The sequence below is a fragment of the Capricornis sumatraensis genome, chromosome 6 (genome assembly GCF_032405125.1).
Source record: "Capricornis sumatraensis isolate serow.1 chromosome 6, serow.2, whole genome shotgun sequence".
In the NCBI taxonomy this organism is placed as follows: Eukaryota; Metazoa; Chordata; class Mammalia; order Artiodactyla; family Bovidae; genus Capricornis; species Capricornis sumatraensis.
In genome coordinates, this window is record NC_091074.1 from 51,779,363 (window position 1) to 51,805,604 (window position 26,242).

The window sequence follows — 26,242 nt, forward strand, 5'->3', positions numbered from 1 at the left end:
CTCCAAGTGCATGTGTTCAGACCAACAGGCCAGTCGTGTGTTGTTTCCTCTCTTCATCCTCCTGCCAAGGGATCATTCCAATGCCACCATAATCCCAGGAGAGAGGGGCCCTTTTGTGTTAGAAAGAATGGAAAATATGACCACTTTACATACAGAGAAATGAAACCACCTCTATCATGAAATAACCATCTACTCTAGTTTCCCCCAAAGATTCCGCTGATTCCAATTTCAGTGAACAACAGTTGGAAGGGACATAAAAGCCGGTCACCATTCTTTACAGCAGAAGAAGCCCAGTTGGAACCTGACCCCAGCATATACCGTATACCCATGTATACGTGCAAGATGGGAAGTATATGCCTATATATAAATATAAATACATATAAAGCTAACTTTCAGTGTTCGAAAAACAAAAGCTATCCCCATATAACAGCCAAATTCTGACATAACTCAATTTGGACACCTCATCTGGTGTGCACTGCACTCATTCGCAGTGTAAACCCCGCCGCGCCGGGCAATGATATACTGTAATGTCACATCGCAATCTGGATTTACTATAAAGGGCCGCTGACGAGCTTCAGAGCAGTAAACACTGCAGCGAGGTGTATTTCACACTGAGCTGGTTTTTATGAAGAACACTTCACCGCCCAGGCACGGCACCTGGATGATGAATGGTGAAAGATGCATGACAAGCTTCATCATTGTTTGTAAATCTTAACTGTTCCTGCTCACTAACTCTGGAGGCAATTTTCAAAGACAGCGGCCGACAGAAGGACAGCACAGCTTTCCTGAAGGTTATTCAAGTTGTACTTGGCCTGGGCTGGGCCTCTGAGGAGCTGAGGAGGGAACATAAACTCTAGAGTTACTCCACACTGTGCCCAAGAAAAATTGCTGAGGCCCAGTGGAGTCAAGTCAGATTCAGTGAGGAAATCTCACGTATGATCATGTAGGACACTCTGCCCAGGGCAGCTACTGTCCATCCAAGCTCACACCCATGTTAGCGCTGCCTCTTCAGGATTTTTAAAGACAAGTGGTCACTGAATGAGTAACAGAATCAGCAAACTTGATGGGGTGTGATGTGCCCACAGATGGATGGGGTTCCCTGCACCAAGCAGTCAGGCAGAGGCCTGACGTCACACCTGCAGCCCATCAAGATAAAATGAGCCCTGAAAACACGGGCCAGCAGTGTCTCGTCATGGTATTCAACCTGGTTCTTTCAGGACATTTGGGAGTTCCTAAAACTGTGCTTTCCAGAGCTCTGCTCTCTCTGTTCCCTACTGACTGCAATCTTTAGCCCAAAGGAGGGCCTCAGCAAAAGTGCCCTGTATTTAAAAGACAAACCAAAAATATAAAATCCACCTCATGATAAGCCACTGACCGACTATGCGGAATATAAAATACTATTTCCCTCAAAAGTTATCTAAGGATGGGGCTCCCTTGGCAGCCCAGTGGTTAGGGTATCTCACTTCCACTGCAGGGGCCATGGGTTTGACCCCTGGCCAGAGAACTAAGATTCTACTTGCCACGGGCACAGCCAAAGGGAAAAAAATTACCTGGGGAAAATCAACAAGCCTTTTATTCACACTAATTTTAAAATAATAATCATGTCCACGGAGGGGGGAAAAAAAATACTTTTAAAAAGTGTTTTTCTGTTTGCACTTTAAATTTCAAAGCTAATAATTAGCTATTTAATTTTGTAATCTTTGCCTTTGTCAAATATTCCACTTTGTTGCACTATCCCTCCTGTTAAATAAAAAAACTCAAATATCACCACAAAATCAAACATTGACTTTACCATGTTAATCAGGAGATAAACATGTTTTGAAGTTTACATTCAGCTTTAGAAATAGTAATGTAAATACCACACCTGATACCCTGTTAGTTTTTTAAGGCTATTTTTGGGGGTTCTGAGCAGCTCAGTCATCACTTTCCTCAGCTTTTCTACCTGCGGCAGGAAATGAGGAACCCTTCTGTTCCCTACTTCACAGACATTATCTCCATGTCTCAGTGTCCTCATCTGCTAAATGGGCATACTACTACGACCACAAGACTTAAATGCGCTATCCCCACAACACACACGGCATGGTGTTACAGACAGTATGAGAGTTACGTGTTTATGAGAAAAGGAAAGAGGGAAGAAGAAACCACAGGATTCACCAGCAGAAAGAACACCAGGGAAGTGGTTCCGGGAGCTGAGCTCCTATGTGTGCAACTCTTCTTCAGCTCTACAAACTGACTCAGAGGTAGTACAGCATCCTGCCTGCGACTCCACCAAGCCTCTCTTGGCCTGAAGAGAGATTAAGCCTCTCTTGACTTCTCATGCAGGGCTATCATTAATCAAAAATCCATCACATTCAAAGATTTAAGTCTTCAAGATTCAAGCTTTCCAAAGAGAAGATTTTACATGATATAAATCCAGGATATGTTGCAGCCTGGGGGGTTGCACCCCATGTTTTTCCATGACCTATTTATTTCACCAAGTGCTTTATCAGAATCCCCAACTCTGCATCAGGGAAACACCTGCAGAAAGGACCCAGAGGTCAGTTTCTTATTCATAACAAGAAACCATGAAACTCCGCAGGAGTTCTGAGAGCATGGCACTTTGGGAGGCACCTGCAGGAATACAAAGATGAATGAATTTGCTCCCTGTCCTCCGTGTGTGAGAATACATCCTGATGACTCCTGCTAAAGTGCTGCCGTGAGTGAACTTCTTCCTTCATGAGCGAGTCTGACGTCCCTCAGTCTGACGTTGGGCCCTGGGAACTATCTGCTATTTCTAGACTGGTGGTAGCCTTGTCAAAAGGCAGCATGCTACACAGAAGACATGTCAACATCCCTTGTCTCATGGAGGAAGGAAAAGAAGTTGTCAGAAAAGACAGAAGGGAATTTGCTGGCTGTTCAGAGGTTAGGTCTCTGCACTCCCACTGACGAAAGCCTGCACAAGCCATGCAGCCAAAAAAAAAAAAAACCCAGAAGCCTGTGTGTCACCTGACTGTTCTCACCTGCAAGACAGGGAGGCTCAACCTCATCATCTTTTGCCAAAATCCAACTCTGATGCACAACATCAAGAAAGTTCGTTCTGTGGAATGAAAGCTCAGCCACTTCACGTTTAGTCACGACGACTTGTGGGGAAGGTAGCATATGCCATCAGTGAAATCAGGCACTTCTAGATTTGGCCTACAATACTGTAGGTGCCAGATGCATTCAGAAAACCCTATTTGGGGACACAGAGGCCTCTGTGAGCTGCCCAGATATCACAAAGGAACATGAGGCCTTCAACTCAGGAGGCCTTTCTCCTGACCTTGGCCAGCTGACCTTGGGTGAACTGTAAACACTCTGCCCCTGGCCTCACAGAGCTGCTGAGCTCTGTCCTATGTGTGTCCGAGGACTTTTACATAAACAGCTCATTATAGAAAATAAGCACCTCAACTGTGTTTCTGTCTCCTACAAAAGGCAGAGTTTGAATGTAAGGAAGGGTGGGTTTGCAGAGGAGCCTGTCACTTCTTTGAGCTGGAAGAGGCCAAAGACCCAGAAGAAACAGGATGCAACAATTCTGACTTTCAAACTGAGCCCATAAGACAGCAGAAAAAAATATCTAAGTAATTTCACCTTTACCATTTTAAATCTAAACCTCTTTGAAAATGCTGGCCAGCCACATATACTCTAAGAACTTACTCAAGCAGTCAATATGTAGAGAAAAATGTCTGTTTACCGATATGAAGGGGCTTCCCCGGTAAAGAACCTGCCTGCAATGCAGAAGACCTGGGTTCGATCCCTGGGTTGGGAAGATCCCCTGGAGAAGGGCATGGCTATCCACTCCAGTATTCTGGCCTGGAGAATTCCCTGGGCCGAGGAGCCTGGCAGGCTGTGGTCCATGGGGTCACAAAGAGTCAGACAGGACTGAGGACTAACACTTTCACAGATATGAAATGCCACCTACTTGAAGACGTGTGTGCATCTATTAACACAGCAGTATTACTGTGGAAACTGTCTTTTTATTCCAAGTTGAGGAAGGATCATTTCCAGAATGCTCCTATCACCACCTTCTAAACAACTTGCAGCTGTTACTCTGACCTGGCTACTCTCATACATAAACAAACCAGCCCTCCACCTGGACACTAGGTTAGTATTTTTCAAATTATCTGCAAGGAGGGACCTGTTCTGTTAAAATCCTTTTTCCAGTTTCCAGTCTGCCACAATCTGATGCTTTTATAAAATACAATAAACAATGAATTTCTAGAATCATAATGCAAAAACTGGAAAATAGTGTGCTTTTTAGCTAGAGAAACTGGAACCCTCATACACTGTGGTGCAAATGTGAAGTGGTATTGCCAGTGTGGGGAACAGTTTGGAGGCTCCTCAAAAAATTAAACACAGAATTACTGTATGATCTAGCAATTTCACTCCTGGGTATATATGCCCAGAAGAACTAAAAACAAATCTTCAAACAAAGACTTGTATGTGAATATCCATAGCGGTACTATTAACAACAGCCAAAAAAGAGTGGAAACAACTCAAATATCCATTAACAGATAAACAAAATACAGTATACCCATACATATAATTAGGCTATCCTAAGGAATGAAGTACTGATACATGCTACAAATTGTACGAGCTTTAAAAATTGTGCTAAGTGAAAGAAGACAGTCCAAAAGGCCACATATTATGCTTCCATTTACACGGAGCATCTAGCATAGGTAAATCCACTGAAACAAGAAAGCACACTAGTGGTTAGCAGGGACGGCGGAAGGGAGGATGCAGAGAGCTGGCTTCGCGGGTACCGGGCTCCCTGTGGGGACGGAGGTGACATGAAACTACGCAGGTGAAGTGGCCAATCCTGAGACCTGCTAAATGGCACTCAAGTGTGCACTTTAAGACGGTTAATGGTTAATTCAGGTGGGTTTTACTTCAATGTAAAAATGAAGTTCTAGGAAAGTGAAAGACAAAATCTACCAGCCCCAATATTTTTATTGTTCAATAGATAGAACTGGTTTGTCAAGTTGCTGTAAAGTTTCCTTTGCTGATCTCCTCTTAGACCAGTGACAAAACACGCCCAGCCCGTACCTTGGGGACCACTGCTCTATGAGGGGGTGTCCTTGGGGATCCCCCGCACCTTGCTTACTCAAGAGTTACTGGTATTATCCTGGACAGTTGTGCCCCCCCCAACACACCCCACACCAGCTTATCTTAATATAACCTATTATAATAACCTCCTTCTTTAAAAAAAGAAGAAAGGACTTTCCTTGAACTCACCACCTTCTCCAGGTACTGCTCCCTTCCCAGTAAGACTCCTTCAGGAGCTGTTTACACTCACTGCCCGGACGCTTCTCTCCCATGTGTCCTTGAATGCACAGTCAGGCTTTGGTCCCCACCTCCCCACCACAATGGCCACTCATCAAGCCACTGATCATTCTGATCATTTCTCCCTTTCAACAGCCCATGGTCAATTCCAGTCCTCATCTGATCTATCAGCATTATTTAGCTGGTTCACTGAATGCTTTCTTTCCCTGCCTCCCTAGATACCTTCATCCTACCTCATGGGCAGGAGAAGGCACCTACCTGGCTCTGCCCTTTGCTGGTCCCGCTCATCCACCAAACCTCTCAACCTTGGCAGGCCTTAGAGCTCAATCCTCGGTCCTCTATTCTTTGTCTACACTCACTTCTCCAGGTGATCCTACCATATTAACTTCAAATAACACCTATACACTAAACTCTCAAGTGTTATTTCCAGCAGTGGTACTTCCCCTCAACCTCAGACTTCATTCATCCAACCCCTAACTTGATGATCCACTTGGATGAATTATGTACATCTCACACTTGAGTGAAAGTCGCTCAGTCGTGTCCGACTCTTTTCAACGCCATGGACTGGAGCCTCCCAGGCTCCTCTTTCTGAGTGATTCTCCAGGCAAAAATACTGGAGTGGGAAGGCACTCCCTTCTCCAGGGGACCTTCCCGACCCAGGGATTAAACCCAAGTCTCCTGCATTGCAGGCAGATTTTTCTACCGTCTGAGCCACCAGGGACGCACACTTAACATGTGCACAATTAACCTCCTAATTCCTGCAAATTTGTTTTTCCCATGAACTTCTTTACCTGACCAAGTAAGTAGAAACCTCAAGTTCCTACTTGATCAGATCAAAAATTAGTCATTCTTCACTTCTCCCTTTATGTCACATCCCAAATGCATTGCCAAATCTTGTTTCTACCTTCAAAATGTACCTAGAATTCAACCCTTCCACACCCCTACCCCGACTAAGCCACTGCCGTCTTTTGCAAGAATTACTGCAATAGCTTTCCAGCTGGTCTCCCTGCCTTTACCGTGCACCCCTACAGTCTGTTCTTAAACAAGAGCCAGAGTGATCTTTAAAAACCACAGGCAGACATATCACCCCTTTGCTGGAAATCCTCCAGGGGCTTTCCATTTACTTGAGATAAAAGTCAAAGTCCCTGCAATGGTTCATGAAGTCTTACACACCAAGGCCTCACCATTTCTGACCTATGTCCTTATACTTCTCAGGACATAGAAGGAGACAGAATGGATCCTAGCCTTTTTGCAAAGAAAAACATTAAACAGAAGGAACACAGCAAAAGTAAAGCTTCTCCTATAATTCCTTCCCTCTCTACATTTCATTTTCATATTACAATCTTCACCAAAACCGTAAGAAAACCTTGAACTTGAACACATTTCTTTAGATAGCAAAGAGAGGTTTAAACTTACCTTTAAAGAAACCGAAGAAAAATTGATTTAGTGGATAAATTTATACTTAAGACTTTACAAACAAAACATTAAATCTACTGCAAAGGCTGTTTTTCAAATTACTTTTAAGTCCCCACATAGGATCATTGATATACTATTTACAAATCATTATTTGTTAATGCAACCCACCATAGGACCTCAACTCAAACCTGGTAGAATTGATAAATGTAACTGGTAATCAGCCAGCCTCTACCACCTTCTCACAAATGACTATCCTGATGCCCCATCCCTGTCCCCACATCCTGTCACCAGCCTCACCCCACTCACCAGAGGGCGTAAACGGCCCCCACTTGTATCTGTGCCGACGATAAAACTGATGCCCCAGGAGATGACCCTGGGGTGTTCCTAATGATCCATAACTTTCTCCTTCCCCGTCCCTTCCCACCTGCTCTGTGAAAGTGTCATGCAATGTAGAAACCCAAGGCACCATATGTTTGGAAGTTATGAAGCCATTGTTTCTTTAAAAAATAATCTGAGACTTGGATTTCCTATTAATTCATTCTCCTTCTCCATGGCAATTTCAAAGTAGATATTGCTGAGATTCCACTGCATTTCTTCCTAGCTATCTCCCTCCTGTCTGAAGCTTGCCCCTCCTGATTAATTATCAGTGAGTTAGAGGAGGACCAGAAGGTTACACCTGAGGTCTCCTCACACCAGACTTTCAAACACACGTATCGCCAGAAAAGTTATAGGAAATTTTAGGTGTTATTGACCCAGTCTCTCACTAGGGACACTGGGGTGGCTGTCCTTTTTTTTTTTTCTTCTTCTTCCCCCTGTAACCTCTCTCCTTCTGAGTCTCTTCCTTTTCTGCCATAAATTCAAATGTCTACTGCGCCTCTCCAAATTCCTTCCTCTCTGCTCTAGTAAATTTCCTCTTATCTTTTTGTCTTACTGCCTTGCTCTGAATTTACACCTCTGTCTCCAGAAATGCCAGTGCTTCTAAAAATATTCCATTATTCCTAGAGCAAAGAGCTCAGGCAATTTCTTCTCGAAAGTAAGTTTCAGTCCTAATTTGCTATATGAACAAACATTTCTTTAACTGCTTCATTCCTAAATTGTGCCCTGGCTTCTTGAGACAATGAGTTAGGAATCTGACCTTTTGTTTTGGGATGGTGTCTTCTTAAAGACCAAGCTTACTTACAAATCATACTTACTACAAATCATATCCCTTTGTTCATTCATTCCCTCAAACTGATGAATAACAGATATCACAGCAGCTAAAAAGGTATATAAGATGTTCCCTGTCCTTAAAGATCTTATAATTCAAATTACAGAATCAAATGCAGCATGTAAAAAGGACCACATGGGCAAATACTAAATAGTATGAATATTTATAAAAGAGAATTGTGCTTGTCCACTCCTGAAAAAAGTGATTATTAATAAAACTCAAAGTGTAATCAACAATGTGTGATTCAGTCTCTCCATAGTTCACACTGTCAGTCTCCTCGACCTATATATTCCGTACTAACAAAACCCTTGAATTTAGTATGGAAAATAAAGAGTAACTTTTCCAGATTTTCTAGACTTCACTGTTCTGGATTTGGAAATCAAAGCATGGTTCTAATTTTCATTCTCTAAATACTCATTTTTACCAAGAAGCCAGTTCTTTATAGAGAATCAAGCTATCTAGAAAACCAGCTTCCTTTGTCCATTACAGAGTTAAGTTCTAATAGTGGGTTTCTCTCCCAACTCACTATTGCCCTGATTTCCTGAATTGTGACTGCTCCTTACTTTCCTAGATCAAAACGTGATGCTGAAATACAAAGAACTTAAAAACAGGACGTGAACACAGCAGCCATAAAAGATCTACCTATCATCACAGTGTAAACACTGGGGAGAAAGTTAAAATTGAAGTTGAGGAACTGCATATTTCAAAGTGCTCTGTCAGTTAAACAGTCATTTTTTATTTCCAAGCCATTATATCAGAGTTATTTGCATTGCTACTGCATAAACTCTTGAGATCTATTGTATTCAAAAATGTTTTATTATGTTATTTCCTCCTGCGAAAGATGAATATACCTTCAATTTTACATTGGAAAAGTTTGGGAAAACTAGTCTTCAATACAGAGAGATTCATTCCACCAAAAATATCAGGACTTGACCACATTTAAAGGGCCCCTGATATTACATACTGATCCTCCAGAAAATGTATTTTTGGCTTCTGATCCGAGTCTCTTATCTTATTCCTATTGCTCTGTGTGTCCAGAAGAAAAAAACTTGATACTGAGAACCGACCAAAGCAAAAATCATTCCATAGCTAAGTACTTTAAAGGATACTTATACAACCTTTCCAAGAGCTGCTAACTGGTAAGCTGTTTGAGAGGACCAGAGACCCAGTGCTAGCAAGTATCCCCTCCACCTCAAATCCAGACTGTGTAAGCAGAAACCTACCGCTCGCTTTGGCTTCCGAGTAAGAGGGGCTGTCCTCAAAAGTGAAGATCTGGGACATGCTCTGGCCCAGGTAGGAAGGAGGCGGGTAGTAAGAATGCATCCTGTACTGGGAACTCACTGCGTGGCGGTTCTCCGAGTTTTTCATCTGCTTAAGAAAAAAAGAGGGAATATGTTGAGACCACAGTTACATGTTACAAGAATTACCCAATTCTTTAAATTAACAGAATAATCTCTTAAAGTTGGAAGTGTCCTCACCCATGAATAAGTATGCTCCTCCAGTGCACTATTTCTAGTGTCTAGAAATACCAGAATTGTGCAGCCTGAAGTGCCTTTTCTATCCCAGGGTCCCCTCAAAAGTACCCCTCTGATGCCAAATGGTCACAGGATGCTCCACTAGTAAGTGCAAAAGAGAACAGGGCAGTAAAGATCAGAGAGTGCTGCTTATGAACCAAGACAACCCCTGTAATGCTGACCTGCACGTCTGATCTGGAACAAGTTATTTAAAGTGTGAAATAATATTTCACTCCCTCACATGTCTCCTTGTGTATAAAACTGGCATCTTACCCATGATTACCTTTCAGTGTTCACATCAAGAGAATGCTTAAAACAAAAAAAAAAAGTACACCCTTTGTGAGAGTCAGCTGGTATCTTCAACATGAGGCCACACTGGACGCTGTCACTCAGAGCCCATTCCTGCCCCCTCCTATGCTCTTCCCTGCAGCAAAGAACCAAGTCTAGGAGCTGAGGCTCTCAGGCTCTCCTGTCTCCAGGCTTCTGGAGGTGATTTGGATTCCACTAACAGCACATGAAATGAGATCTGGAAGGCAGAATGGAGGCACATGCTGCTCCTCCGGCAGGAGTGGCAGCTGACCCAATTTTTTCTGGCAATCAGACCCTGCCTTGGGGACCTCAAGTAGCTTTAAGGTAAGGAGCAGTGCCTATAGCATTCTGACTGCTCATTCAAATCTAAGGAGATGGAACCGCCAGACTTAACCGGGGTTCCCACTCCTGCTTTCCTAGCTCTTCCTGGCCACTTTCACAAACACTAGAATTATTCTGAATCCTGCACACACCTGGCTAGTACAGACAGTGAGCACTAACCGTGGGATCAGATCTACAGAGCAAGAACAGCCAGACCAATAGCTAGACTCTTATTACTTAGATTGCCTTTAAAAAACTAAATTCAGATGGTATTAACTTTATTTAAAAGGTCAACAATTTGTGACTGTTCAAGGATAAGCCAATTCTGTTTAAGAATTAAGAACTAATTTCAAAAATCATGTTTTTCAATCTGATCTTTATAAAGATAGATGATAAAGAAAATACTACTAACTTGACAGACCTGGTAGGATAGAAGTAGGTACTGGGCTTCCTCAAGATTTTCTATGAATGTCTAAATTCTGGACAGTTTCCTGCATGATACAGGGCTATGTGTATGGCTGAACGTTATGGCTTTGCTTGGTGGAAAGGCCTAACTTCCTGTGCTAATCTGAGAAGTTTCAGGCATTCATGTTTGACCCTCCCTACTGCTCCCCAGAGGATGCTGGCTCTAATATGGGTGAATTATTTCTTCTTGCAGAAGCATAGACTCCATTCCACTTGATTACTTCCTTACAAGTGGAGTTTATATGGCAAGTTCCCTTTATCCTTTCTAGTTTGCTTTTCTGATACATATAAAATGGCATTTCTTCCAATTCTATCACCTCATTTTCATTTTCTACCATTATATAAATCTTTTCTAAATGAGAGGGCAGGCAAGCTGTACTTGGACTCAGTCATTAAAGGCAGACAGTTTTTCCCCTTTGGCTATTTCCAAGTCAGAAACCATTAAGAAGCCATGAAATCATTTAAAGTGAGGATCAATGGTCAGCTGACTGCATGGACACAGTTATCAATTAAGACTAGTGCTTCCCAGGGCTCTCTTAATGTGTATTCAAACAGCCTGGGGATCCTGTTAAAAAGCAGACTCTGACTCAGTAAGTGTTGGGTGGGGCCTCCCAGAGTGACATGCTCTCAATCAGCGTCTCAATCAGGAGATGCCAATTCTGCTCGATGGACTAAAATAAAGGATCCTTTCTCTCCTGCTTGTAGTCCATAGGGGCTGTGACCAAAGGAAGACCAATGGTTTACAGACATCAACTTTCTACCTGAACTGAGGGAAGGCGGGCTGATGTAAAAAGCATTTAAATTTTTTATTTCTTTTTCTTTTTATATATGAAATTCTCCAGAGCTAAAGGATTTCCTTCAGGGGTCTGCTGTCATCTAGAATTCCTGCAGTGGGAGTAACAATCTCCGACACACCTTACATTAAAGAGCCATTTTTGCCTCTATAGCCCTGTGTCAAGTCAAACACAAAGTCTAAGTAATGAACACTGAATTAGAAACTGAGAGTAGACTTTAAAGTTCAGTGCCCTAATGTAACCCATGGAGTCTCCACTCTGGGTGATGAGTTGGGCACCTCTTCTTCCAGTTTCACAAATATCATACAGACAAGCTCTTCAGGGAAAATGATTTTCTGCTTTTCCCATGTATAAGAAAACTGTCAGGGCCTCCCTGGTGGCTCAGTGGTAGAGAATCCGCCTGCCAATGCAGGAGACAGGAGTCTGCTCCCTCATCGGGGAAGATCCCACATGCCTTGGAGCAACTAAGCCCGTGCACCACTGTGGAGCCTGTGTGTAGAGCCCGCTTGCCGCAACTGCCAACGCCCTGGAGCCCACCCTCTGCAGGAAAAGAAGCCACCGCAGGGAGAAGCCCAAGCACCACAGCTAGAGAAAAGCCCAACGCAGCAACAAAGACCCAGCACAGTCAAAAAAACAATAAATACAATTATGTATTAAAAAAACCCCGACGGGATTTGACCCTGAAGGCTCTGCAAAGTACCAAATCTTGTTCTTTTACTACGAATTTTACTGTAAAGCTTTTTTAAAAAATTTTCACTAGAGCAGGAGTCAGCAAGTGTTTTCTGGTAAACGGCCAAAGAGTAAATATCTTCAGGCTTTGCAAGCCATGGGTTCTCTAGAAATCAGTAAATGAATGGGCGTGGCTATGTTCCAGTAAAACTTTATTTATAAAAATGCACCCTAGTCCTCAACCTCACTCCCACTAGAATTCAGGGAGGCTGAAGACCCAGCAGCATCGAAGCCTTGGTTCCACCCCTTGAGCATCAGATTTCAATGGTCTGGGATATGGCCTGGGCCCTGGGTTTTTTCAAAGCTCTCCAGGTAAATCCACTGTGACACCTGTGTTCTAGGATTACCTACGTATTTCCCACACCCAGAGAAGTATGAAATCCTCAGTATCAAGTAAAAAATGCAAAAGGTTAAGTCTGACAGACTGACCAACTGCTGCCAATCCCAATGTGTGTAATATTTGAAAAGAGATTCAGATAAACCATGGATTTTTTTTTCAACTAAATCTTGAAACAAACACAATTTCAAAATCCATTCAGATGTTTGCTTTTCCTTAATTCCTTTTCTATGTCTTCAGAAAGCATCATATATACGACCATATGTAAAACACACAGCCACTGGGAAGCTGCTGTATAACATAGGGAGCTCAACTCAGTACTCGGTGACAACCTAGAGGGGTGGAACGGGCTAAGGGAGGTTCAAGAGGGAGTGAACATGTGTATACTTAGGGCCGATTCATGATGTTGAATGGCAGAAGCCAACACAATATGGCAAAGCAATTATCTTTCGATTAAAAATAACTTTTAATGTAAAAAACTAAAAAAGAAAGCATCAAATAACAAGGATTATTTGGAAATAGGTTTTGAACTCAGACTTTTGATTTCTCCAGTGAACTCCCAAAAAACTGAGCTATGAAAGACAGAAAAGATACAAAGGGTCAGACTCCACCAGAGGTTATTAAAATGCGAACTTACTGAGGTCCCCAGTCACTTCACCTGCTCCTAGAGGAATAATCTACAAATAACCATCCATGTGACAACCTGGACATAAGCAAGAGAGCTGGTTCGATGCATTTTTAACTACACATGTAAACCTCTGCAACATGAAGTTAGAACTGAGTCGTGATTCACCCAGAAAGTCCAGAGAACAGCATGGAAAGATGAGATTTAAAACTCAAGATCACTTCTTGGTTCCTTCTTACTCCTTAAGAAAAAAAAACAAAAACAAAAACAAAATCACAGTCTGCAACTCTAGGTGAGACAAAAACAGGTAAATAAGGAAACCTCTGAAACACCCTGTTTTACTTTAAACTAGCAGTACTCAGTGGGGGGCAACGTGTCTCCTGGGGACATTTAGCAACTTCTGGAGACACTTTTAACTGTCACACTGCGGGGAGTGTTGCTACTGGCCTCTAGTGAGCAGAGACCGTCCTCCCGTGCACAGGGCAGCCTCACAACACAGAACTGTCCACCGTTTTGATACCACCAAGCTTGAGAAAACTTGCTTTTAACTAACCTAACACTACCCCCTTGTGCTCAGCTCCTCACCTCCAGCTAAAACAGCAAAGTTCTTCTGAAGGACACAAGGTGCTCACAAACGAAAGGTCCTGTTCAGCTCTGCTGAAAGGATGCAGTTTTTCTTTCGTTTATGCAAGGCTCCCTTGTTTCTCCTCAAGATTTTATTTTTTTCCTTTAAACAAACCAAGTAAAACCTAAAAGTCCTGGATTCCAGTGAATTATGGCTATTTTTATCAGCATGTGGTAGCTGGCAAGGAACAGGCATGTTTATAATCTTATTACCCACCCCAGGTCTCTGAACCAGAGTATGACCTACAGATAGGAGCTGGGCTGGCAGAGAACGTGCATGGTATTAGTATTAACCCCAGAGGAAAACCTAACAGCTTTGGGTTTTATTTTCTTAAACTGTTGAGAACATACAGTGCAGCAAATCAGAAGCATAGGTTTCCTTCTTATACACCTCAGTCACCCTTTTTCTAAATAATAACAATAAAATCCCAACAGAATGTAAAAATGTTAGACCTCATTTCCTTTAAAAAAAAAAAAAATCCTAAATACTACTCACTGGTGGTCTATTAACACTTCAAATAGGAGGAGTCTGGTCTCACACTGAACCAAACACTCCATCCAGGGACCGACTAAAAGAGATTCCTCAAGACCAAGTACTGGTCTAGTTTATATCAAGCAGGGCTGAGCTGCACAGAATTAGAGTTGGTGAAGAAAGGGAATGGTCTTCGTAAGAAGAGTGACTGTATAGGTTAATAATCCTAATTGCAAGGAGGGGAGGTTCAGGACGGTGGGACACATGTACAGCCATGGATGATTCATGTCAGTGTATGACAAAAACCACCACAATATTGTGAAGTAATTAGCCTCCAATTAAAGTAAATAGATAAATTAAAAAAAAAGAAAATAGGGTTGTTATAGCATACAAAGCTAAGACCCCAGCTCTGTAATTTTAAGATGCACAAATATGACTGTATTTGCTTTAGTACTTTATATTAATAGTCTCAAAGTGTTTATATAATATTTTAATTGTATATGATCATCTTTTTCCATTTAATGTGATATATTAAATATTTCAGTCATTCATAAATAAATGAATAATCCTAATTGCCAAACCTTTGGTTTTAAGAATAGAAAAATTTCTACAAAAGAAAGCTTCACATGCTGGAATTATAAGTCTGGTGAAGTTAAGAGTGGAGGTTAGGGCTGACTTTTGCCCCCATTAAAGGATTTCTTGATTTTTAAATAATAATTGTGTTTACTTTTGGCTGTGTTGTCTTCACTGCTGAGAGGGCTCTTCTCTAGGTGCAGCTACTGGGGCCACTCTTTGTTGCGGTGGCTTCTCTCGTTCCAGAGCACAGGTTGCAGGGTGTGCGGCCTCAAGCCGCAGCACGCGGGCTCAGCAGCTGCAGCCTGTGGGCTCTAGAGCGCAGGCTCAGTAGCTGTGGCACACGCGCTTAGGTGCTCCACAGCATGTGAGGCCTTCCCGGATCAGAGACTGAGCCTGTGTCTCCTGCAACGGCAGGTGGATTCTATACCACTGAGCCACCAGGGAAGCCTGGATTCCTTTAGTTTTAACAGAAGCTTCTTTTCAAACTATTTGAATGGGATGCCTGATCACACACTGAGTGTCTTCCTAGTCCAGGGACCTTATTTAGGCCAGGTGCTTCCCCTGGAGGCAACTACCCATCCACCTTCTTAAATAGGCACCTGATTTATCCTCTCGGACCCCACACATCATATCTGGAAGGAGTTATTTTTATATGATTGCTGTTATACACACAGTTCAGAGATTACGGAAATATCAACCAGCCCAATGCTGAGTCAGCGCCACAAGCAGACTCCCCACAGCTACACTCTGTTCCTCCCTTCTTGCTTCCCTGGAGGTTAGTTCTCTCTCCTGACTTTATTAGGAGTTAACCTCCTCTGCAGGGCCCACCTCACTTTCTCTAAGGTTCTACATTATGGAGTGCCTGTACCACTTCCCTCCCTAAAGCCAGGAAGAGAAAAGGGAACAGGCAGACTGGCCTGTGAGGACTCGGCCCCTGGCCCCGGGCACTCCTTCAATGGGGGAAGGAGCTGTGTTTGAGGGTCAGCACTTAGATATTGGAGAACATAAGGACGGTTGTCCAGAAATGGAAGAGATGCTCTTCCTCCTTAGAGGAGATGGGAGAGGGAAAGCATGTGTATACAATATAGTAGAAAGGGCAAATAATTTAAGCAATGGTAAATCTAAGGTGTTGAAAATTGTAACCCCCATGCTGCCCTAAGTTTCAAACTTGCTAAAGCACATGCTAAAGCTATGACACCTGCTAAAACAAAACAAAACTTATGTGGGTGAGCTCTTCAAGAAGGACAGAAGAAAAGCAGCTAAATTCCAGGCAGGACTATAACAGAGATTTTAAAACATAAGAACACCATGAGATGAACCATGGGAAAAACACCGTAGATGAACCATGGGAAAAACAAACTCTGGAGAAGACACAGAATAGGAATTCGCATCATTTTATAAACTTTAGAAGATGGGAATTGCATACGAAACCAGATTACAACTGAATGTATTAGCAGTCCATTTTGATTGTCCTTAGTAAAAAAAGAAAAGATGCAAATATCCCCACATTTACAAAAGTCCAGGTTAATTTGCTAAAACTTGTGTTGCTCAGTTGGCTGTTTTCCCATCAGCATCAGCGGTACAGACAGCAGTTTACTCCCTTACACAGTGACCCTTTGCGCGTGCATGCTTAGGTGCTCCGTCGTGTCTGACTCTTTGCAACCCAGGGACCATAGCCCACCTGTAGCCCACTGTCCATGGGCTTCTCCAGGCAAGAATACTGGAGTGGGTTGCCATGCCCTCCTCCAGGGGATAGTCCTGACCAAAGGATCAAACCCGCCTCTCTTGTGTTTCCTGCATTGGCAGACGGGTTCTTTACCACTAGCGCAAGGGCCCCAAATAATTCAGCTGCTGCAATCAGCAAATACATATTTTTTAAAACAGTATGAAAAGAAATGAAATAAAACAAAGTTAAACAGAGATATGAAAATTCACTGCATACAATATGGAAAGAGCTATTTTATAAAATTTTAATTTTGTGTTTGTATGTAGGTACAAATATATACTGGATCACAAGATAAAACATTTCTTACTGTGGATCTTGGTCTAAAATGTCTGAAAGACACTGGTGTAAGAATTAGGTGAAGGGAAATAAGGACCTTTAAAAACAGGTACATAGTAAGAAAAAACAAAACTCTCTAAAGGGTTCCTTCTCCTGGAAATTTGAAGGGTTTTATGCATTTCCGGGGTTAACAAAAGAGAAGGGGGGTTCGTTTGGAACCAGCCTCTGGGACCAGCCCAGTGCTTTCCTCATTTTTCCTAAACCACAAACTTACACAGGATTCTCTAGCTCCTTTAGAGCTAGAAAACTTGTATTTGTCTCATTCACAAATCAAAAACCACAAACCCTGACTTTCCAACCAAAGTCATACAGAGCCAGGCAGAAATCGTTCACATAAAAGCCAACAGGAAACAGCTTCAGTGAAAGAGCTGGTTTGTATTTTTAAATTTCTGTTAATAACTATCAAGACACAGCACTCTCCACTTTCTTTAACATGAAGACTCTCAGAGCATTACATACGCCTCTGTAGACAGGTGGAGGGGGCTTAGGAATGGTGGCATCCTTTATGAAACCTTCCTGAGAAATGTAACTGGCCGTATCTCATAGCTGGGGGGATGGGGTGGGATGGAAACCAGATACTTGAGTCCTCAATGTAATCATCATGAACGCAGGAAGAAACTGCTCAGAGACATCATCAAACCTGGTTCCACTCACAAAGGGATTAGGAAGAGAAGGCAGCATGCAAGGCAAGTCGGCCTCGGAAGCATCTCTGCTAAACTAAACCACCTTTCCCATTCTAAACGAAGGCCTATTATAATATATAATCATATTATATACTTAAATATATTTAAGTTAAATATATATAATATACAATTATATAAATACATTCAATTTTAAACACATATTAAATATATTTAATATATTTATTATGTAATTATAATTATATATATGGCATCCTGCAATTCATGGGGTTGCAAAGAGTCAGACGTGACTGAGCAACTGAACATATATAATATGTAATTATAATATATAATAGGCCTATAATATATAATCTGCCTATTATAAAGGCCTACTCGCTGCCCTTGGTTTTTAATAATTCTTCATGTTTTCACTGCTCCAAGATCAAATATGAAACATTTTGGGAGGGAGTCAGTCTGAAAATGAGAAGAAAAAATGCCTGTAACCACAACATTTGGGAACTTTGATTTTAGAACCAGAGGTATCAGAGACATCCATTTCTGTCCCCATCTTGATGGACAAATTTAATTAACCTTTGCTACTCTGTTCCAACCTACTGTTTTAGACAAAACTAGTGACCCACAAACAATATGTTACCATCAGAATTTCAATGGCGGCGACACCAAGAGATATAGCCCTATCAGCAGTATCGGGAAATAAGCCACTTGGATTAGCTGCTCCAAGAAATATGGATTATATTCACGTCACACATGAGCTGTCAGAAACATCAGGATACTTTTAGCATAAATCAGCAGTGTGAAGGGCATCTTATGAGCACCGAACATGACAGACTGCTTGTAGGGCAAGGTGAGCCTGTCTGGGGCCACCTTCCAAGTGTGAGCACACGTGCATCTGTCCTTTACCCGAACTGGCATCTAAAACTGGAACACAGGCTGGTGACCACTGATGGGCACCACACCCAGTTCATGGTGGGTCAGGGGCATGGAAAGGTGCTTCCCACACCAGACCCACGATGGGAGCCCACCTCAAAGTGACCCGGTGACCCAGTGACTAGAGTGTATGAGAGAGAGAGATTTAGATGTGGTGAATACTGTCAGTACTGGGACTCTCCTATAATCTAGCATCTCAAGTCTCTGAAAACATTATATGTTATATCTTATAACAGCTTACACCATAAGATGTAATGTAACCCCTCATGGTTTCATACCAGGAAAACCAACCATGCGCTGCCCCAGAGGAGGGCAGAGACATGAGGGCCCATGTGCACTCAGCCAGGCAAACCAGGGTTCCAAAAGGAGTGTTTCTGAAAAGAACTGTGATGAAAAAAGGAAGAAAAATGAAAACATAAAATGAAGAGATAATCCCTTTTCCTCTGTTCCTTGGTCTTTCTATGAACCCTGCCCCCACGAGGTTGTGCATCTCAAGGAAATGCCTCAAGGTCAGGGTCTCCCAAGGAAGGGGGTGCTGAGATCAATCTGTCCTGGGTACAGGCCGTAAGGGGGTACACTCTCTGAAGAGCACTTTTTACAACAATAAAACTAAGTCAACCTGCTTCTAATTATCATCCAGCAGGGGCAATTCTAAACAAGAGCAGTGATGAAATACTTGTCCTCACCCCGCCTCGCCCCATGCACGGGCACAGCACCGCACAGAACCCACCTTTCCACAAGGCAGCACGGGCCCTGGGAATCTCCAGACTCTGACCACAGCAGCGATCAGAGAACTACGTGTGTCCTTTCTCGCATCCACCCACCGTGCGATGGCACCGGGAGGGACAGTGCGGCACAGGGCTAGGCGTGGGGCCGGCACTCAACGAGTTAACTATTAACACACAGAGGAGCTCCTTACGCATGCTCTGCAACAGGATGGAGACTTCTCATGACTGCATGCTTTTTGTTTTTCTGCTACTATATTCCTAATATAGCTCCAAAAAATAGGGTGAATCAGCCTCTGTTATGCATTCCCTTGTTTTGGTCTTTATCCAACTGATGAGGGCCACTTACCAGGACACAGAAATATGGACTCCCAAGAAATAGGAGACTCACTCATGCACATACTTAAAACTTTCTGAAAAGCAACTAATTTTGTATCTTGTTGACATCTACTTAGGAAAAAAGTAAGCTAAAATGGCAAATGTAAACAGACGAGGTTTTGGCCACGAGCTCAACTAAATCAAATCTGAAAGCTTTTTAAAAACTGTGATCTAATTATCTAATTTTCAAACAGATTACAGAATTCCCAAATGACTGTATTATTTACTAACCCAATGCTGTTGTTTCAGAGATCAGACACAATCTCACAACAGACAGATAATGTCTTTTTTTCTGCCTCTAGTAAACTGTGGAGGAGTCCCTGGAGTAGATGAGCCCTTTCCAGGGTTTCCCAACTCAGTTCAGATTAAACTGGACTCATGTCAGAATGGAAGTGAACCTGCAGGACAGCCCAGGATTTACTGGGGTCTCTCAAAGGTCCCTAAGAATCCGAGGTCACCCTCCATCTGAATTTCCTAGGATGCTACTGGACCGCCTCAGCCGTGCTGAGAAACAATCCCGAAGCATGGCCAGGGCCCAGCCCCTCCCCGAGATCCTCTCTGCCTCAGAGCAGCCTTCGAAAAGTGCCTGCGGTTTCCAGAGGCCAGTTCCATTTTCCTCTGTAATCCAGATGTTTTTAACCAAATACTCTGTGAAATGACTCTCCTGCTGCTGCGCTGCAGTGAAGGAAAATTCCACACACCCATCTCTCACCATGAATGAGCTCAGCTTCTAAAATACCCACCACCCTCCCTCAGCTTTGGTTCCAGACCAGGAGCCAGCAGAAATACCGTCACCACCGGCATCAGTTCTTACAACACTGGCCCTCCTGCAGGAGCAAAAGCAAAGCACATCGTTCAACTTTCATAACCTGTGCGAGAGAACCACCACTCCTTTCAGGAAAAGTGATGAAGGCCAGGTGGTGCCTGTCACGATCACGGTTGGTTCCTATCTAGAATGAGAGAGCACAGCAATTCCTCTGTGAAAACGCACGTCAGTGAGAAGGTGGTTTAGAGAGAGAAGGAGAGGACTGTTTCCAGACGCACAGGCCTACTGCTGCCCCACATGCGCCTGACTGACAGGAGGAGTAGGAATCTGATGTGAAGGTCCAAGAAAGCTGGGTTTACTGTTTCTCCCTGAATGAGAACAATCTACTGAGGAATTGTTTCAGAAGAGAAAATAACAAATGTGGCCAAGACCAGACAGTCCACTTAAAGGAAAGTTCATAGCAGTGGCAATGTGACCCAACCCTGGGGAAGTCTGACATCTTTACTTCACTGGCTTTAAACTTCCAGGGGTCCAAAATGACTTGTAAGTTCAAACAGAAGGTTCTCCACGGCTGGTCTTCTGAACTAGGAAGCCCAAGCCCCGTGTCCCAGAAAGCAGGGTCTACTTGAGGTGCACGTGAGTCTCACAACAATGCTGGACTAACGTAAGGGCATTCACAGGGCCGAGATGAAGAGACAGGAAAAGATCTGGAAGGAGGCTGAGACAACTGCCAGAGCCAGCATACGGAAGACCCTGAAGAGCTCTGCTGCTGTCACGGTGACACGACGCTGGTACGTGGCTTCCAGACTCTCTCTCGACTTCAGAACAGTACAACTTTTTTAACACAAGGGTGGGAAAGACGGGGAAGAGCCTCCGGCTTCTTACATTGCTGAGGAAGGGCATTTACAGAAAGGAAAAAAAAAACCAAAAGGAATCCTCATAACATTAAAAAAGAAGTTGGAAGGGGAAGGTCTCAATAAAAACAACTGAATAATTTAGGTGTTAGAGAAACCCCCTTGTCTCAGTTTTCCTCATTTCTTTGTAAACCAGCACTAGCAACAGCCTGCATTCAAGACAGTGAATCACAAAATGCATTTCCAGTAAAATAAAGAACAAGCTGGCACCTATTGTCCACCATTGGTATCTAAACTGAATAATGCAGTAAGAACATAAATTACATCTGGAGGTATTTACGGGGAAAAAAAATGTCAGTTATCAATTATTTTTCTACGAAATGACTGTCTAATCTAGAAATCCTAAAATAAGCACCTATAAAATTATTAGAATTACAGAGCTCACACAAGTGGCCTGATACAAAATAAATACACCACATCAGCAGAGAATCAACAGAAATGTATGTCTCTGTAATCCCCCTCTAAAAATCAAATTAGGGTGGTTAGCTCTAATAGCCCAAGGCAAATACCACATCTAATTCCCTTTTCCTGAGGAAAGAAATTACATGTTTTAAACTGAAAATAGTCCTACTGATTCCGCTTCTGTGTGCCTGAAAACTCTGTTTTTAAAGGACTGTCAGTGTCTGCTCACCAACAAATAGTGGCCAAATCCCACTTCGCTCTAAAAAGAGAAGCCAGGGAAGTGAGTGATGGGACTGGAGTGGAAGCCCAGTGGATCACAGGAGTGTCTGCGGAGAGAGCACCTCACCCAGAGAAAGAAGGCCCAGGACTGGGGCTGTGTTCCTCAGGGAGCCACTTCCTCTTTCTTAGCCAGTCAACCGGGAGTCTGATGTGACCAGATGCATATTATCCGGGGGCCTGATACTGCAACCCATAGGGCTGAGGTGGGCACACAGCTGATCTGAATTCTCCTATTTCATCTCCACAACTGAAGTAGATTTGCATTCTACCACCTTCTCCTTGATATACTGTTCTTCTAAGTTTAGAAGTTTCAAAAATCAATGGCTTAATTAACGGTTAATTACACTTGTCTCCCTGGGAGCGGGAGCCAGGAGTAAGCCTTGGCTGGCTATCCCTCACCCCCACCTCTGGCCCTCTTGGGGGACCCCGAGGGCACAGAAGAGGAGGCGCTGCGACTGTGCCCACAGTGCACATGCTCCAGAAGCATTCTGTGAGCTGAGGCTGTTCTGATGCTGAATCACACTAATAAAAAGAGGAGGCAGTGTGAAAGCCAGGGCCCCAGCAGGCTGCTGGCTACAGGACGGAGAACACAGCAGGCAGGCAGCCGTCAAAAAAGGCGCCTCTTCCAAGTGCCCTGCGGGGTCCTCCCGCCACAGCAGGCAAGTGCTGAAGGGCCATCCCAGTAAAGCCCACAGGGGGCGCCTTTCTCTGTGCACCAAGGCCTAGCTGTCCCGTTGATTGCCTGCCTGTGTCTGTTTCAAACTCCGGGCTACACAGATGATTCCCCATTCTCATATACCAGGTGATAACAGCCTTTCCCCAAGACCTACTTTTCGATATTTTGTCCTTTTGGTTCAGCGGTAGATCCCTGGCAAAGAGTGGGACCTCAGGGCATCACTGTTTCATAATCAAATGCATTCCAGTGAGCTGGATAATCAAACAGATGACCGCATCTTAAGACTGAACCACCGGAAGGAAGGAGTCACCTCTGCTGCCAAGTGACCACACCCCAACTGTTCCTGGAACCGGAGTCTCCACCTCTGGTGGTACAAGCTTCTGAAAAGCTAATCCAGGGGGCGCCGGCCATGGGGACTGCAAGGAGAGCCCAGATACAGCTCAGAGTCCTCCCATATTTATTTCTGCTCCCGTGATATGCACCTCTCCCTTGTCAACCTGGTACAACATGTTTATTTAAAAGGTAATGTTGCCGTGGAGGAGTGCACCAGGCAATAAACAGCTTTTGCAGGCAATTAAATGCAGAAGTGAAATTGAGCTGCTGGTCAGTGGAACCAGCCATTCATCGTGAGTTTGTTCCAGTGTCACAAATGTTATTCCTGTTTCACAACAAGACAGGAACCCATGATTGGGCCACAAATCTCCAGAGGCTGGAGGCAGACCTGAAGAGATTAAAGCAGCTCTCGACATGAGTGCAGGGCATCACCAAGGAAGCGTCCTGGGATGTTGGCCCTGGAGAATGCTCTAGCTTTTTAAAAAATAATCTTTTCACTGAGTAGGTGTTCAGTAATTACTTGTGACTTGCATGACTTTATAGGGAGACTTATAGGAAGTCTCAACTCTACAATGAAATGTCAATGATTTCTTTTCGTAAATAATTTAGGACCCTCTCCACTAATTTCTAAGAAGTCTGGCTTTAAAAAATTATGACAATCTCCACTAGAATCAATGTTTTCTAGGAACCAAAAAGCTCTTTGTTCTGAAAACATTTCACACTGTTCCCCACAAACACACCGATACACAAAGCAGCAAGGGAAGGAAGATAACATCATAGCCACCGCTCTGGTGAAGAGTGAGGAGGGAGTCGGATCTTAGCAATGGACAGTCAAGACAGTACATGGTGGAGATGCTGCCTAAGCTTCAGGCCCTTCAGGTGGAGCCAGGGTCAGACCAAGGGGGAAAGTCCAGTGAGGGAGACCAGCTCAGGGCCCTCCAGGTGCAGCTGTGGGACACCTTCCACAACGGAGACAGGAAAGCATGGCTACAACAAGGAGAGGGCCACTGCACCCTCTCCCCTCCGGGGAAGCTTCCACCAGGAATGGGCAAGGGACTGTCCACAGAGCAGAGCCAGCGCGCCCTCCTGACACAGCACAACAGCCAGGTGGGCAGAGGCTCTGCCCCAGATCACCATTCCCTACACCCTTGCCATAGTGACTCGTTGAAAAAGTGAGCTGTTCATTTCCTATCCCTTAAACACTGGTTGTAAGTATTATTGCTAGGTGTTTCTATTTACTTATTGCTTCCTTACAACATATATGGGGTTTCGCTGGTGGCTCAGCAGTAAAGAACTGGCCTACAATGCAGGAGACCACCTGCAATGGAGGAGATGCAGGTTTGATCCCTGAGTGGAGAAGATGCTCTGGAGAAGAAAGTGGCAACCCACTCCAGTATTCTTGCCTGGAGAATCCCATGGACAGAGGAGCCTGGAGGGCTATAGTCCATGGTGTCATAAAGAGGCAGACACGACTTAACAACTAACAACAAATAAATTTGTTTGGCAACTAAACAAATAAGATACTTCTTTCTCCTTTCTTAGAAGAGCATCTCCAACAGAAATCAACCTAAAACGTGTCCCAAATCATAAAACCCAACTGGCACTTTGAAAGGCCTACAGGACTCCAGCCTGCAGATCTATAAATCACTGAATTTCCTTTACACTCACATCAGCTGTAAATTCCAACACCTTTTTAAAAGTATGATTCTGAAAGTAAAACTCTTATAACTAACGAAAATGAGTAGCCCAGAGGATTAAAGCTGACACATGACTACTACAAGGAAGTCAGATCCGTAAGGCCAGTGTGAGAGCCCAAGAAAGAGGTGAAGTGAGTATCGACAACTTCTCCACACCGACAAATGCAAAATGGAACAGAACTGCTCAGAAGAAAATGTCAATGCACATTTTTCAGAAGTGGATATAAAAAGGTCAAAGATTTTCCCTAAACTCCCCAAATACATATACCTCAGTGTGCTGGAATCAATGTGGAAAGCCCACACACAGTAAATGCGCCCAAAATGAGAACAATTCTCGCACACTTGGTATTCTACAGGTGGAGGGGATTTGGAGGCGCTGCTTCTAAGTGCTTATGCGTGCACATTCTCACAACATGCTAATCCAGCCTGGGAATGCTATACTTTCCAGGCCTTGAATATGCCGCTGACAAACTGGCATGAGAGAAATGGTGAAAACGGAGAAGCAGAATGGCGCCGAATAAATGCTTCCTGATAATACAAAATGCTTTGTTTTACCCCAAATATTAAAAGCTCTTGACTGCACAATATTTCAGAAACACATACTTAGTGTATAAAAGACTGACTTTCACTCCCAGATAAAAATGCTCTCAAGTTGGCCCAGCACAGCAGCGACCTAGTTCTTCTCTCACCTTTCTTCCATGCGAACAAACAGATCATTCTGCATATCCCCTCCAGGGTGCAAACGCCACCAAGGTTACTCCCACCCAGAAGGCTGAGTCCAGTATTCTCTAAGCTGCTCTAAAGAGTGAGGGCAAGGCTGGAGGAGGTGAGGCCTCACACATAAGCCACTTATGAAACTGATTCTGGCCCACTGGGTGTTTACACAGAGTGACACTGAAGTATGAGAAAGTAAAATTCCAAAATGCAAACAAATGCATGCATATTTCTTTACAATTCCTTTCAGTCAAAGTCTGAGGTTAAATGATGTTATGGGTAGAGTGAAGACTTTCTACACATTTTGCATAACGGCACACATGTGTGCTGGTTTGGGTGTATGTGTATGTGTGTGGTTTCAAACATCCAGTTCACTCTCTGGGTAACAACCTACCTGCCACTGGTTTCCTGTCTGACCAGGCACATAAGGTGCTGGGAGGCTCCGGAGGCTGTTCTTCACCGGGGAGCCCCCGAGGGGGTTTCCCACGTCCCCGGAAGAGGAGTCAGCAGCCAAGGCCATGGAGTACTGCGGGTAGTTGTACAGATTGTTGTAGTACGGAAACAGCGACGGCTGGTAGAAGCTGCTGTAGTAGGTGGAGTCGGGAACGAGATCGGGTGCGTTCTCCACATGCCCTCTGCTGGTGACAGCAGGAATATCCTGGATGACCATCCGCCCCTCTAGGAAGAAAGAAGACGAGAACATGGGATCAGTCTCAGGACCACAAAATTCTACCTGCACACCTTGCCAACACACGGCGTCCCTCCTCAAGCTCTGCAGAGCTTCAGAGCAAGGGTCTGGAACACGCTGCTTGCCCTGTGGCCAGAACACAGCAGAGTTCCGAAGGCTGGAGTAACTCGGGCAGCGCAGCTGACAGGCACTGGTGATTATTTTTACTGAAAACGCCAAAAATATTTCAGGTAGGGGTCATTTTAATTACATAAAGCCTGACCACGTCTGACTTCTACAGAGAAATTTCCTACCCTAACGTCAAGAAATTAGAGATCAAATCTAGCTAAGTTGGCTATTCTGCAAGTCTTACA

The 26,242-nt window shown here is 43.7% G+C and overlaps 1 protein-coding gene across 2 annotated transcripts in view; it reads right to left on the reverse strand.

Annotated features, from left to right (window-relative positions):
* DMRT1 (doublesex and mab-3 related transcription factor 1) overlaps nucleotides 1-26,242 on the reverse strand; it is a 90,118-nt gene that overhangs the window by 27,915 nt on the left and 35,961 nt on the right. The window contains exons 3-4 of one of the 2 annotated variants that reach the window (XM_068974559.1): nucleotides 25,596-25,879; nucleotides 9,145-9,289 (exon numbers count right to left, since the gene is read on the reverse strand). In XM_068974559.1, coding sequence (XP_068830660.1) covers nucleotides 9,145-9,289; nucleotides 25,596-25,879 — 429 coding nt within the window. The remainder of the gene's footprint in view (nucleotides 1-9,144; nucleotides 9,290-25,595; nucleotides 25,880-26,242) is intronic. The other variant, XM_068974558.1, reaches the window with a different exon arrangement.